The following is a 16,258-nucleotide window of genomic DNA, read 5'->3' as shown; positions in this document are numbered from 1 at the left end:
AGTGCCGTCTTAACGCATGGGCCCACCCGGGTACGGTCCGGGGGCCTCAAGAGAAGAGGAGCCTCACAAAAATGAGATCCGGTTGAAATTTTCTAGAATTTACCAGGTAGGGCCTCCGAAAAAACCACTTGGCCCAGGGACCCATGATACTCTTAAGACGGCCCTGGTTAATGCTCCCTAATCCCCCATATAAGTTAACATGAGAGTAATGCAAAGACCTGGAATTCATTCATAACGAAGTGATTTCTCCAGTCTCTTGGAGTTCGTTGTAACGGGATTCGACTGATATGATACAAATGTAAGGCCACAACGGGCGAAATGCCCAACGAGGTGGCTGAGAAAAAAATTCCCATAACATATATGGATGTCATACATTTTTAAAATACAGCAACCCAATTAAAAATGTAATTATAAAAAGTAAAGACTATATATACATGATAAAATGTAATACACTTCCCTTTAGAAATACAAGGTAAATTCCGAATAATTTTCCACAAGACTTCGAGATTGCAAAACCAGAAGCGGTTCGACGGACAAACACAGATTTATTTACAGAACAGCAATTTACACGTATTTACAACGTAATCAGAGAGCTAACAACGTTCTCGTAAAGTTTAAACACAACTGACTGTTCATCGAATCTCTCTATTCGAGTCTCTTTTTGCCTGCCATCTTGTGAGCGCCGCACTATTTATAACCCTGGAGAAACTTCGAGAAAAAGAACATTCCACAAAATTCTGTTTTACAGTTTCCTAGTCGGCGGCGCTACCGTACGGAGGGGGGTTGAACCAATATCTGGAGGGGCGGGACTTTCTAGAATGTTCCCGCAAATAGCATCCGTATCCGATAAACCGAAACCAGCATCAACCGATTTCGATATTTCTGAGAGGCATCGAACAAATCGCGTCATCTATCGCCTACAGATCGTAACAATACATTATGCATGGTAATCAATAGACATTCATACTGTATTGTATCATTATATCGGGGTATGATCGTAAAATTTGTTATCATGATATCGGGGTCCTAGATAGACGTAGTATCTAGGAGGCTTTGGTATTATGCATATTCGCGGGTAAAAGTGATAAATTTATCAAACTTGCTAAGACGATTGGTAAGTATGCATAATAACCGATTTATATCACATTTACCGTAACATATACTGTGTACTAAAGTATTTCAAACTCCTTGCCTCTTTAGCCTCGCTTCGTCTTTTATGACGTAATAGTGATCTAACATAAACATTTTAAAAGTGATTCTGTTTTGGCTTAAAAAAAAATGTTCATTGTTGATATAGTGGCGCCATCTGTTGCAAACATATTTAAAGGACGTGGCCGTAGATGCGCGGCCATATGCATCCTCATATCCGTTTCAGAATTTCTGGCAACCCTACTTTGACACCGGTCTTTCACATATTGAGTCTACACCACTGGAGAAGGCAGGGTCGCGTCTCCAGTGGTGTAGATGGTAGCATGCTTGCCAGGTATGCAAGATGGCCTAGATCTAGGAATCGATTCGAGTCCCGGCGGAGACAAGATGACTTTTGACACCACTGGAGAAGGCAGGGTCACGTCTCCAGCACATTTTGGAACTATGTATCAGGTATCTGGAACTATGCCGTGGGTCATTTACGTGATATGGAAATGTGCCGTTGAACACATCAGTGATCTGGAATTGTTTCGCGGTGTCACTCATCAAGTGAAATATGTCTCGGGTCATCTAAGCGATCTTTAAGTGAGCTGGAACAGCGCCCAAGGTCACCTAAGTGATCTTTAAGTGAGCTGGAACAGCGCCCAAGGTCACCTAAGTGATCTGAAAATTCGTCCCAGGACACTTCAGTGGTCTATAAATGTGCCGCGGGTCATTTAACTGCCTTGAGAATGCTCCGCAGATCACTTAAATTACTTCAGAATGAACCGCGAACCATTTAAGTGACTTTTGGGGATGTTCCACGGACCATTCAAGTGACTTTTGGGAATGTCCCATGAACCACTTAACCCTTTAAGTGGTTTTTAAATTTTTCCCGATCCGAATTGTAATTGCCACATTGGAAATAAAAGCGTGTGAAGAACCCGAGATATTTCGGGTTGACCGAAATAAAGCAAATCAGGTTTGGCGAGATACCTCGGACTTGTTGCTGTAACGGTTAAAATACTTCGGAATGATCCGCGGATTATTTAAGTGTCTTGGGAATGTTCTGCAGACCACGTAAGTGATGTACAACTGCACCGCTGGTCACTGTCGTGATCTAGTAATGTGCCGCGTATTTCATTTTCACGAAATTAGGTTTGAGGTCACGGGCCACATCAGATGATCTCGAGTGCCACAATTGACTACTCGGGCCATGGGTTGAGCATGTGTGCTTTTAGGACTAAAAAATGTTGAAAATCCCCGTTTTCAAAGATGGAAGGTAAAAGAAACCACGATGCTACGCCATTCATTACGTCATCAAATGTCAACATCATCTGACCATATTGCTTCGAAAAAATACGGAAATTTTAAATACGAGATATTGTTAATTATTGCCAAAAAGTTGTGAAATATAAGCAAAGATACCAATCAGCATTTAAACTACTGGAAAATTGTGAGAAATGAAACAATATTGCAAATCATTGCTTGGCAAAATGTCTTTTACGAAAAAATAGAAATGTCCCGTAAAGTAGTGATCATATGGTCAACTAGTTACGTCATCAAATTACGTTTTCGGTTTTTTTTTTTTTTTCCTCTTTTCCGGAAGTCGACGTCATTGAAGTGACCGGAAAAAGGTATCACTATTATTATTTGTTTATGAATTTATCGCTCATGCAAATAAAATGTCCTCTGGTCCACGGCCGATTTCTGGTCGTGGTGTCGGCGATTCATCGGCGCTGCCGCTCCTTATCAAGCCATGCATCAGCCAATAGCATCTGAGCTGCAGCGTGTGGAGACGTGTTTTATTGAATCTCCGCCAGAGGAGCCGTCGACCTCCTGCTCGAATAGGTGGATGATGGCCGGCTCCACAAACAAACTTGTCGTCTGCTCCTTAGGGATTTTCGTTTGTTTTTTCTATTACGGGATCCTCCAAGAGAAAATGTGCGTGTCCTCTAAATTAATTAATTTGTTGTGCTAATTTAAATGGAGTGTCCATCCTAAGTTTGTTCTTGTTTTTTTTAAACGTGTCCTTTTCGGATCCCCAGGAAGGTCGGATCCAGAGGACACGTATGTGTTTAATGGCGCGGAAAATTATTTTTAAAATAACATATTGTCCAATATTTGATATTTTCTTTTGAATTTTTGTTATCAATGATTGATTGTCAATTGTCAATGACAAATTTTTTTTTTGTTACTTTGAAATTATTTGGATTTTAATGTCAAAATATTTTATATATGCTAATTTTCATGTAATTTCTAAAACTTTAATTTTATAACTTCATATATGCTTAACCTATCGCCCAATGTAGTCCTTGGAGTCATCTGATCTGGCCCGCATCCTTGAAACATAGTTTCTTTTTTTTTGCAAAACTAAGTGGCACGTAAACAGATCGCTAAGTGACCCGCTGTGCAGTTCCACATAACTCGAGTGAAATTTGACTATGTTGCAGATCCCTGAAGGAGTCTGGCACATTTACAGATCATTCAAGTGGCCTGTGGTCAGGCCTGTAGAGTACCTTCTCGGAATCCCAGGCCAGATCTTTAACTTCAGGGTCCTCTGTTGAAAGGATTACCCCAGTATCGCTCTATATTGTTAGTATATTGGACCGGTACGACATTGGCAATGTCGTCCTGTCTGACCAGATGGGGCCCAGGCTCTGTCCCTTCCGGAATGTAAGCCCTTTACCAGTGTGGGTTAGGCCATACTTGGGGGTTCCAGGGCAGGGTGCCCCTTCCTGACACCTGATCCTCAGTCTTAAGTCCTAACTGTAAGCACGGAGCCTGGTCTTTCAGTTGTTGCCCCTCCTCCCTACGGCAGTATCACCCCCATCACGTGCGAAACCCAGGAGGGGCCCACAGGTCTGAAAAACGACTGCAGTCACAACCCAGTTGACTTAAAGACTCGCTAAGCATTTTTTTTTTTTAATTCAACCCCTGAAAGGGGTTTCAAAAGTAACAGAGAAATCATGCCGAGCCGAAACAGCTGACGCTATATTAAATTTAGTCAGAAGGTTTATTTCATGGCGTAAAAACTAAGTAAGAAGGGGTTTTAAAAATTCGACCCCTCCAAGGGGGGTCGACATAAGTGGTTCAAAGACAACATAGAGAAAAACTCTGTGCCGAATGCACTGAAATTCACGAAGTTTGGTCAGAAATTTTGTTTTATCATGTAAAAATTAAGAAGGGGGTTTTTTTTGGAATTCGGCTCTAAGGGGGTTAAATTCATCAAATTATAGTGCAAAGTTTTATTTGATGACATAAAGACTAAGTAAAAGGGAGTTTCCTCGCAATTCCACCAATTAGGGGAAGTCGGGGGTTCAACAGTAACAGAAATCACGCTGACTTAAAACCTCTGAAATTCATGAAATTTAGTCTGAAATTTTATTTCGTGACTTAGACTAAGTAAGTAGGGGTTTTTTTATATATTCGATCCCTAACAGGGTCGTAAGGGTTCAAAGGAGGCAGAAATCATGCCGAGCCGAAACCGCTAAAGCTATATTCATGAAAGTTGTCAGAAGTTTTGTTTTGTGACACAAAGACTAAGTAAGAAGGGGTCTTTTCGAAATTTGACACCTGAGGGGGGGGTTCAAATTTAGCATAGAGAAATCACGCCGGGCCAAAACCACTGAAATTCATGAAATTTATCAGAAATTTTGTTTGATGACACAGAAACTAAGACCGACTAACATGTTTTTCCAAATTCAACCTCCTAAGGAGTTCGCAGCTAACTCATGAAATCAGTCAGTATTAATCAATCGTGGTCAGTATTTTTATTTCAGGGCGTAAGGACTTTCTAAAAAAAGTTTTTTCGAAATTCGATCCCTAAGGGGGTGATATGGAGAAATCACGCCGAACCGAAACTGCTGAAACTATAAATATGAAATTTGACCAGTATTTTTGTATGGTAATGTAGAGACTCACAGAGACGGAATTCTTAAAAATTCAACCCCTTAAAGGGGGGGTTCAAAGGTTATATGGAGAGGCAATCATCATGACGCCTGAATCGCAAAAGCCATAAATATGAAATTTAGTCAATATTAAATTTTATAATGTTAGTACCTATCTCCAGACCAACTGTGGCCCCCGCTCTGTCCCCTAAAGTGTAGATATATACCAAGATGCAATTTCTAAAAATTCATCCCCCATCGGGGGGGGGGGTCATAAGGTATTCAAATGGTATATGGCGAAATCATTTCCGAACAATTATTTTCAGATTACCAAATCCACGCAAGCAAATCTGTGGGTAACAGCCAGTTATATATATATATATATAGACAGATATGTTGTAATCAATGTTTTATTTTAATGTTTTAATACTGGTTTTTATTGCTTTACACAGAACGAGGAGTAAATATGGAGATGGTGAATGGTTCACATACACCTCAACCCTGGTGTTTATCCAATGCGTTGTCAATACAATATTTGCAAAGATCTGTGAGTTGAATAAATTTTTACGTATTTTGATTGTGTCTAGTTTGACAATTCGGCATCAGCTATATGGTTCAATATGCTTTTTGACAAGAAAACACACAATTCAATAAATCACCAAAGTATGGAAAAAAAGATGTCGTATTCCAAACAAATGGATAACAACTATGTGTGTTGTACTGTGGTCACAATCAGTGCCGTCTTAATACATGGGGGCCCTCATGAAAAAGGGGATCTGGTTAAAATATTTGATTCTAAGCTTGTAGACTGGGAAGGATATCAGAAAATCACTTAGTCCCGGGGCCCATCATGTTCTAAAACGAGAAAAAACAAAGACATCAATGGTTCAGATTAAATGTTGAATCATCTTGGTCAGGGCTCTTCAACCCATCGCCTCTGACATTTTTACCATGGCTCACCGACTAGAATTAACATAGAAAACTATTAAATCTTTAAAAAAATAGTAATAATTGTTAAAAATCACTGGCCACTGAAATCGGTGTTGCTGTATTTAGAACCATGAGATACTTTCTAGATTTCATATAGTAATGCTGTGTATTTGATATGGCGAGACCTGTTTATGGAAGCTTTGCCCAGACATTTCGCCTCTAACATCTTGTCCCTAGCACGTTTCCTTCCCGGTGAATTTGGCCCCTAGAAATTTCACCCCTACATTTTGCCTTGTACAATTCACCTGCCCTGGCCTTATGAGTGACCAATTTAGTGGTCCCATGAGTGATCAAGTAAGCTGAACATTTACCCTGACATTTCTCCTGCCCTGACCATATAATTGAATGTATGAATGATGGTATGAGTGACCAAGTGAGCTAGAGATTCCCTGACATTTCACTTGCCCTGACTGAATAAGTGACTGTATGAGTGACCAAGTGAGTGACTGTATGAATGATCAAGTAAGTTGAACATTTACACCTTGACATTTTGCCTGCCCTTACTATGTGAGTGACCAAGTAACAGTCAGTATTATCACTCATCCACTTACATTGTCACTCATCTAATCTCTTGGTCAAGTCAATCATGTATTCGGGGCAGGCGAAATGTCAGGTGTGAAATTTTAGGGGACGAAACTTACCAGGGGCAAAATGTAACAGGAACAAAACATTCCGGGACAAAATGTTGGAGGGGAGGCAAAATTTCTGGATCCTGGGAAGAGTGGTATAATTGTGGTCACCTAAGGATAATGAAATGCTACATGAGCAATTCACCAGTTTTTTGACTGAAACTTGTGATAATTGATGAGACACATTCTATCTTTGCAAACAACCTAATTGAATTTAGTTAAAGTCCTATATATTTTTTCACAAATATAATTTAATAAAAAAATCAGTTAATCCCTAAACACAGGCAATGGCAGTCAGTCATCTCACCGATTTGAAATAGCATGATATTTAGGAAAATAACAAAACACCAGTTTCCATAGGAATGAATGTAATATTTAATCAATTAAAATTAAAAAATGAAATGCATATAGTGAACAAACATTTAACTAGCTTTTACTACAGAAGTCACAAATGCTACCTGCCCCCGTAGTTTTCCTGAACACTGTTGGTGAGCCTATTTTTCACAGATACGAAGTAGTACAGCAGAATTGCATCTATTCTGAATTCTTCACAGGTTTCTTCATTTCTATTTCCCGTGTTCTCATCATTGGAGGAATCTGTGCAGAATCATTTTTTCGTTTGAAACCTCTGTATTGGACTCAAAAACTTTACATCGTAATAATAAGGAAGACTAGGTATTGCTGGTTTTCGGGTAATTGCGGTCACTAGTATTTCTCCAATATGCAATGCAATAGAGCAGCCCTGACAAATGCTACAGTCTCGCGACCCTGTAGGGAATTGAGACAACTATACAAATACAACGCCACAACAAACCAAATGCCCAACGAGGTGGCTGGGAAAAAAATGCCCATATCAAGATATAAAAGATGCCAACTATATTGCCATCTCGTTAGTATTTGTTTGGCTGCTGAACTGGAGCGTTCTACTTGACGTCATATGTTGGTGAGAAGTGAACTCATTTTTTTTTTATTCGCTGTATAATTTATACCTTACCTAATACTATAATATCTGACATATATTCAATAATGCTATTCATTCAGCAGTTGATTAAGCCCTTTAAGCCGACTGGACCAACTTTTGAAAAAAAAAGATTGTGTAAAATATGCTTATATGAAGAAGACATATGAATCTGTGTAAACTTTAAATATGTTCTTTGATTGTCTCATTTCATTTTTTTTTTTTCTTCTTTCTTTTAAAACAGTGTTGCACACTTTTATGAAACAGGGCGAGGACCATACAAAGCAGTCGTATTATGGTGCTTGTGCCTTCTCTTACCTCGGTGCTATGGTATCCAGTAACATGTCCTTGCAGCATGTCAGCTATCCTACTCAGGTAGATCATTTAATGTTATTTCATGGTTTTGTCTTCAATTTTGAGTTTAAATTATGCTATACAAGGAAGAATAAAAATTTTACCCTCTTTTTTTTCAATTTTCCTACTCACGTGTAGTAGTTAAATATTGATGTCTAGCTTGGAGAATCAGCTTTCCAATTCTCCATGGGGCACGAGTTGTTACTTGCTGTTGTTTAAATGTAAAATATAAACACAAACCTATTATATAAATACAGTCGATCCTCGTTATAACAACCCCCATTGTTCTGTCGAAAACAGGCATTATATCAGGTTTTTATGTTGACAGGAATACATGGAATGATTTATTAAATGGAAAAAGCTGGGACTTATCCTATCCAATTGCTATAACATGATGTCATTATAATGAGCATTGACTATTTTATTGAATTATACAAAGTCTTGCAATGAAAATTGGTCGATAGGACTGTAAAACAATCCTTTTCTACGTTACAAGATTGTTAATTGTTTAGAACTGAAGTAAAGGTTTATAAAGCCCAATGTTGTGGAGCAAAAAAATTCAACTAATTACAACAATTGCCACTCACTCTAAGATTGCCATGCACACTTACACAAGATTCAATTATTCATGTCTTTAGTATTCTGAAACTTAATTGCCTATATTCATGTTAAAGAAATGAGAAAAACATTTCAGTGTTCAGTTGTCAATGTTTTGCAAATGAAAGACTTCTTTTTGTATCTACCGTTGTTAACACTAACTCAAAGAATTGTCTCTAGTTTTTGAGATAATACATATTCTCAACATTTCAATGCTACAATTTCATTCTACAGCTACTATTTTTTGCATGAAGCAAGCTTTTTTTAATGTGTTTTCTCTTAGCGTAATCATTCATTTTACATGAAATAGCTCAAAATTTTCCTGAAAGAGATGGGTATCTAGGAAGTGATTCTAAGATGGGAAAATATTAATGTCTCGCGAGTTAGTTACTCATTGAATTCATTTTGATTAGCACAAAAATTTAGATCGCGACCTGGCTGTTTTATGGCAGCTGAGGCAGAAAAATGTTGGAAAAATCTTTTTTAGCCAAAAAATTTGTAAGCCGAGGTGTTCATTAGCCAAGCTTGTCTAGGTGTATCCCTTCAGTAGTGAACTTGTTTCATTTATGCTCACTTTTACCTTATTGCAGTAGAATTATATTTTCCAGTTTCATATTTTCCCTATCCTATAAATTCATCCTGACATAACCTCTTTCATTGAAGAGATATACACCACAATAAAGTATAATTAGTAAATTTTTAATTTTATGCAAAAAATTTCAATTAGCATAATTTTTTAAATTAGTTTGATGTACATAGATATTTGGCCGAATACCTAAACAACATTCAGCCAAGCCACCAAATGGGTCAAATAATAACCAAATATTTGTCCCATCGTCTCCATTGAATCAAGTTAAAATACAATACCAATTATTTTTACCAAAGTTTAAAAGCTTTCAAATTTTTATATACTTTTAGAATAATTTTTTTTTCTGTAAATCAATTTATAATGCAATAGATATACAATATATATACAATAGAATCGGATATAATTTTTTTTTTTCCATTTGTAGGTCATTGGCAAATCATGCAAACCCATTCCAGTCATGGTGTTGGGTGTTCTCATAGGACGAAAGCGGTATCCGTTAACCAAGTATTTGTTTGTCTTGCTGATAGTGATTGGAATTGGATTATTCATGTACAAGGATCGGCCGGCTAAAGTTGTTGGCGAAGATGAAGAAGTTCCGCCTCTCATAGGCATTGGTGAAATCCTATTGGTAATGCATTTTCATTTACTTCTTTGCTTTAGTGGCAGCTGTCCTATCAAAATTATTATTAATTTGAGTGATTACTTAACTGCTTGAAATTTTGTAAATAGCCAAATCTGAAAAGAATTGTCATTTTTCAGCTTATTTCACTTTCATTAGATGGCTTTACTGGAGCTATTCAAGAAAGAATGCGGCATGAATACCAGTCGAAATCTTGCCACATGATGTACAATATAAACCTCTGGTCAGTCCTTGTTCTTAGCGTTGGTGAGTATAATATTTTCTAAACTCTCTTTTTGCTAATATTTTTTGAAGCGCTGTCATCTTATTTGAATTAAAAAATCATTTTTTTAATATTATATATGAGCTTATTAATCCTTTAAGTGGCATCGATGAGATATCTCGCCTCCTTAAAAGCCTGTTATTTTAGCAATGACAAGTCCAGATATTTTGTAACATTAATTTCTCGAAGGAACACTTTTTTCTACACCCCTTACTTTGCACCTGCTGAGAATTGAAAAAGAAAAACTACTTATATTTAAAAAAATATGACATTTTGAAGTTAAGTGATTTCTGCTGGGCCGCTTGAAGGGTTTAGTTGACCAGTTACAACGATTCTTCATCCTAGGATTACTGCTCGATTTAACCCTTTAAGCAGTACAGCAGGAATCATCAAATCCCCTGTAAAATGCCATATCTTTTTAATGAAGTAGGCTTTCTTCCAATTTTCAACATGTGCAAATTAAGGGGTTAACTCTAAAATGTACTTAGTTAACCTGATGAGGTTAATCTCAACCTCCATTGAAAAATCAGCTTTACAGAATATCTGGGCTTGTCACAATGCTAAATTAAGAGGCTTTTAAGGAGGCAAGATATCTCCCAATGTTACTTAAAGGGTTAAAAGACCTGGTGCTTAACACTGATGGTGGCATTGGATCTGTGATCCACGCTCACATTTTGTTATGACCGCTCCACGAGTTTTAGGACCATGGAGCCTCTTCTAGTTTTATATTAGTAGTTTGTAAATTTTTTTATATTAAATACATCTGACTAATTCTATCGCATTTTCCCAAACAATATGATGTGTATTTGTGATTACAGTGGATTCTGCTTATAACATTTTTCAAAAAACCAGCCTTGAAATATGTAAGTGGGAAAATGTTTTAAATGGGAAATCCTTTTAAGGGGTGTTAATAAAAGGTCGAAACACGCAAATAAGACACTAAGCAGGAAAAGGGTCTAAGTGAGATTCGCTGTATATGACCAATTGATTTTTGGTCATGGATCCCTGGCATCTTATCTCCAGAGGTGCCACCATGAGAATGTTAATTGTTGTGTGTAATTAATTTGCATAGTTTGCAGTACCTGAGCTTTTCTCTCTGTCATTTAGCTTTCAGTCCTGTACCCTTAGTCTCAAGTTGATGGATATCAAGGTTGTTATTCTTGTTTTGCACTGTGCAAACTCATGATAACCTTAGTTGATCATAACTGATAGGATTTTTACAGCCATTATCAATTAAAGGAAGCTTACTTGGGATTGGGGGGGGGGGGCAAAGAGCTTTCATTGGTGCCATTTCATTTTTTTCTGAACATTTCCCTAATGCTAGAAGTTGGCATCCTCAGAGAATTTCTGAGTAAGTGCTTGACAAATCTAAAAAAATGGGTGCCAGCTAGATATTTCTTTGGTTTTTTCCCAAGAACAGTCCTGAATAATGTTTATTTAACTTTTCTGAGACTTGATGATCCCTTTTCATGTAGAAAGACTCACTACCATGAAATCAGAAAATTTTAGGTCCTCCTTAGACTGTACTTACCAATTACATATAGAAAATTTTAGTTAATAGTACTAATTTTCTAGTCGCCATGGTGGTTTGGCACCTGGTATAGGGTCCTAGCTACAAGCCTGAGACTTTTCAACAGCTGGCTGACAGAAGTTCTAATGATTGCAGTTTGTGTTTGTAGTTTTTGATTTCACAGGTACTGCTTTTCCTTGCTTTGTTGTTGTTGTGGACTGGAAATTGTGACTATGAACATTAACTTATGGATCTAGAAGGTTGTGATTGGACGGGGGGGGGGGGGCACAAGTTATATAATTAGCTATCTTGCTCATTTAATTGGTTATCTACGTATATAAAATTGTATATAAATTATATGTTATACAAATCTATAACCAACTATTATAGCGAGGTAGTTCAAAAACTCACTAAAATGCTAGGTATGTACAAAAAGTATAATTTTTCACCCATAATTTTTCCTGAGTGAACCAATGAGGCATGGTTTGATGTGTGTATGTAGGCGATCCTAGTGCACATGCTTGCATTTTTTCCTGTCTGCAGAAGCTGCCAGCTGCTGGCAGACCACAGATGAGTGGGAAAATTATTCAGAAAATGTGAGCAGCATTGCATTTTTGTTTTTGACAAAATGGCAGGAAAAACTTGAACACCACTGCATTCAATTTAGTGTGAAGCTTAAGAATTCTGAGTGGAAACAATCGGCAAGATTCAACAGACCTGAGAAGATGAAGAAATGGGCACCACAACAATAAAAGAGTGGTAAAACCACTTCAAAGTTGATCGTATATCAATGGAGAGTGAATAATGTTCTGTTAAGTCATCGAGAATGTTATTCACCAAGTGTGGACTCTGGTGATGCAGCATCATAGAATCGTGCTCAGAGAATTTGCAGGAGAGGCAAGCATCATTCTACATTTTGACTGACAATCTGGTCTTCAGGAGATGCAATGTCAAAGTCATGTTAACCGTCGTCTTTAACTGCTGTAGTGTGGTTCATCATGAATATGTACTACATGACATGACCGCATCAAGGAGTACTACGATGAGGTTCTGGCATAGGCGGAGATTGACTTGGAAGTCTGGGGGGGGGGGGCAAGGTCATTATTGCTGGGGGGGCACGATGATGATGATGTCAGCTCATATATACATTAGATCAGTCAACTCCACCTGTGACGCTGGGAGGGGGGCAATGCCCCCCACGCCCCTCCCCCGTATCTCCGCCCATGGGTTCTGGGTTGTAACTAGCAGTTTCATCACGATTTATGCAGTAGTGTTGTTCAAATTTCTCCTGCCATTTTGTCAAACGAAAATGCGATGCAACTTGCATTGATTTTCAAATCACTGATTATCACTGACAAAAGCTTCAGGATGCACTGATGATATTTAAGAGTCCAGAATGTGTGTTTAATGTTTTTTTACTTAAATTTTTTATAAGTTTTATCAGTTTTTTTTATGAGGTCTTGACTGGTTTATGAGTTTGTACAGCATGAAACCAGAATGTCATCTTCTCAACATCTGTTGACCTAAGCCTATGGATAGCGAATGTAGGGTTTTTCTTCCCAAGTTTCTACAGTTATGGTATTCAATTTGAAAAGGAATTTCGCTATAAGGATAAATAATGGTACAGTAGAACTTCAGTTAATGAGTGATTCACATAATGAGCAAGCATTAGTAAAAAAAATTTGGCTCTATTAACGAGGGATAATTCACATTACGAACAAAAATTTTACATTTTGCTTATTTAGTTTCACGTTATCACAACTGAGTGGATGGTTTTTCACTTTTGTCCACACATGCACTGTGGAATTGTGAGTAATATTCTCCACTAGTCTCCAGTCAGCATGCCTTGCTCGAAAAATTAACACATGTGCGAGTGTGACTGTATGCTACAGAGTGTAAATAGGGAAGGAATGTCCATGTGTCTCCTGTGGTGTAGATGGATAGCGTGCTTGTTCGGATAGCAAGAGAACTGGGTTCGATTCCTGGCGGAAACTAGTTGACTTTTTTTTCCGAGTTCACCTTTGCATAATATCCAAGTAATCCAATGTCTTTTGAAAACGAATTAAGCTCGTCAACCAAAGTTTCTCTGTACTGTAGCACTTTTTGGGGACTGGCCTTTGCTACTATTATTCATGTTGATTAATTTTTTAGAATCTTGTTTCTATTTTTAAATCAATTTTTTTTTCTTTTTTCTCCTTGCCCAGTTGTCATTCTAACCGGTGAATTATGGCAGTTTATTGTGTTCGTGGAGAAATATACATACGTCATGTATAATATTTTAGGTTTCTCTGTCATGAGCGCATTGGGTCAAGTAAGTCATCTAAAATTCTCCACTCATCTAACTTTCAGATTTGTGTGCATTAATGTTTGTAAATATTAGAAGAAAAACACAAATATGCATTTTTCTTTGTTTCAGATGTTTATATTTCTGACAGTGAGTGATTTCGGTCCACTCCCATGTTCCATCATAACGACCACGAGAAAGTTCTTCAATGTTCTGGGTTCCGTTATAATCTTCGGTAATGCTTTGGCACCAAGGCAGTGGCTTGGCACTGTGTTTGTATTTTCAGGTATGGGTACATAGATCTTGTTCAAGTCTTTTTTCATCTATATAGTATATATTATATAAAATTGATTTTCTGCGTGTGTGTGTCCGTCCGTCCATACAAATCTACAATTTTAAATCTATACCAAACAGGGCCCCAGATTGAACGATAGGCTACTTTAATAAGTTTGCCAGTGCTGGGCAAAAAACTGTTGGGCAACAATGTTTTCTGAGCCCTAACAATCATTTTCAGAGTGTTTATTTTGGTTATCGTGGTACCCAAAAATGTGTTTCAGACATGCATATGCCTTTACAGTAGTTTGTCACTTCTTTAATGATGCTAGTATTATTTATGATAGTTTATTCCTTTATAGTTGGTCTGTCACTTTTTCAATCCTTGCTGTAATTGAAGAAAACCTGGGCAGGGCCGGGTATTATAGCTAGTATCTTAATAAAAACTTAATCAGTGAAATCTTGATATAAGGATAAAGATATTCTGCGGACCCAGAAAAAATATTGTTGTGGACGGATTAGTGTTATATTTATATCGTTGTATCAAGGTTTCAATGTAATTGAAGTGTATTTGTGAAAGGATTTTGGAACTGTGGTAATTTCCAATTACCGATTAATCTTGTAGTTTGTGTTACCACTGTAGAATCGTTTATTGATAAACCTTAGTGTTTCAAACATTGTTATGTTTTTCCTCTTTCTTTATCTTCCATAGGTTTAATTTTGGATGGTGTTTATGGAAAACAGAAGAGTGAAAAGAAGACATGAGATAGTATTCCAAAATAACAAATAATGTATTCAAAGGGAATGTTGAAATGTGTTCTGGAATTGTTTTGTCGCCTCATCCATTTTTTTTTTTTTTTTTTCATCAACCGAATACGAGTTTTTAGGTTTACTTCTCGACTGCACCCTAGTGAGAGATGAATGTACTGTGTAGAACAGGCACATCTTGAAGCTTTTGTCCATGCTCATGGCAATTTTGAATCCTGTGATGATATTTATTAAATATTTTTTTTGTTTTTAGTTTCTCAGAGTCATGAAATTAGACACAATCATGCCCGACTTTTTAAATTTTTTATCGTCACTGTGTATATGGAAAAAGTACATTCCTGTTCTCTCGAGGTTCATTTTGGCAACCCCATAAATGAAAAACTTTTTTTTCTTTCTCACTACAGTTTGAGAAGAAAAAAAAATAGTACATACACGACTTTTTTTTTCTTTCTGAGGAAAGAACATAAACTGACGGTCAAGATCTTTTCCCTAACTTGTCTGATTTTTTAATTTAATTATTTCAGTGAATATTGCACTTAGAAATGTGGAATTTTTATCTACTCTATAATATAAAATCACAAAGTCGAAAAGGGCCTGTTTCTAAGCAACCGAAATTAGTGACGATTTTATGTTACGGAAATGGGCGACGGAAATCTGTTACGTTTTTGTGTTACGGAAGTCGGTTACGATTTTGGGTCAAATATTCATTTAACTGTAGCACATATCGGGACCATGTTATGTGCATGTACCAAGAGGCTCCCACATCCTACAGCAGGGCCCTTGGCTGGAATTTAGATGGCGAGCCCCCAAACTAGCTTTTCAGGGGTCCCTCTGTGGTTAATTTATAGTGTGAAAAATCAAAAAGTGATAAGAATCGTTCAGGCCCCTGTCAGCCCTGACCTTGTGGGGGGGGGGTCATGTTAAGAGGTATGTATAATATACATATAACACCACTGCTCCCAACACACAGTGACCGGGTTCCCGGGGGGGATTGCACGTATACCTTCATGGGGAAGTTAAAAGTTTTCATTTCCAGGGGCCCTTGATATGGATCTCATTGTTTTCTTGCTGCTTTACATTGAAAAATTTGCGACAGCGATAGCCCAAGATATATCCAGTCTGGGGCCCCATAAGATTTGCGAATTCGGTCATGGGTAATTGTGTGGGTGGGGCCGGATTTTATTCGTTGGTAAAACGAATACAAATAAAAAATTTTCATGGCACTCGCAGCGGGGATGACCGACAAGCTTCCAAGTCGGGGGGCCCCCAGGTTTACAGGTTTCATTTTGGGGGCCCTGGATGAATCTCTTTTCTGTTGTAGAATATGCAACAGGGGAAGCCCAAGATAAAGCCAGTCTGGGGCCCCACTAAAAGTATGAAAATTGG

At 37.6% G+C, this 16,258-nt stretch overlaps 1 protein-coding gene across 1 annotated transcript; it reads left to right on the top strand.

Moving 5' to 3' along the window:
* Positions 1 to 2,745: 2,745 nt before the first annotated feature.
* Positions 2,746 to 15,124, top strand: meigo (Solute carrier family 35 member B1 homolog meigo). Its single transcript, XM_089250785.1, has 8 exons — positions 2,746 to 3,072; positions 5,471 to 5,565; positions 7,840 to 7,970; positions 9,560 to 9,763; positions 9,895 to 10,021; positions 13,752 to 13,858; positions 13,964 to 14,117; positions 14,817 to 15,124. Exons 1-8 carry the CDS (start codon positions 2,888 to 2,890, stop codon positions 14,867 to 14,869), a joined length of 1,056 nt encoding a protein of 351 aa, XP_089106911.1. The 5' UTR covers positions 2,746 to 2,887; the 3' UTR covers positions 14,870 to 15,124.
* Positions 15,125 to 16,258: the final 1,134 nt, after the last annotated feature.

The sequence above is a fragment of the Pholcus phalangioides genome, unplaced genomic scaffold (assembly GCF_987345545.1).
Source record: "Pholcus phalangioides strain wild (caught in Gottingen) unplaced genomic scaffold, Ppha-v1.0 ptg000024l_1, whole genome shotgun sequence".
NCBI lineage: Eukaryota > Metazoa > Arthropoda > Arachnida > Araneae > Pholcidae > Pholcus > Pholcus phalangioides.
This window is presented reverse-complemented; position numbering and strand designations above follow the sequence as displayed.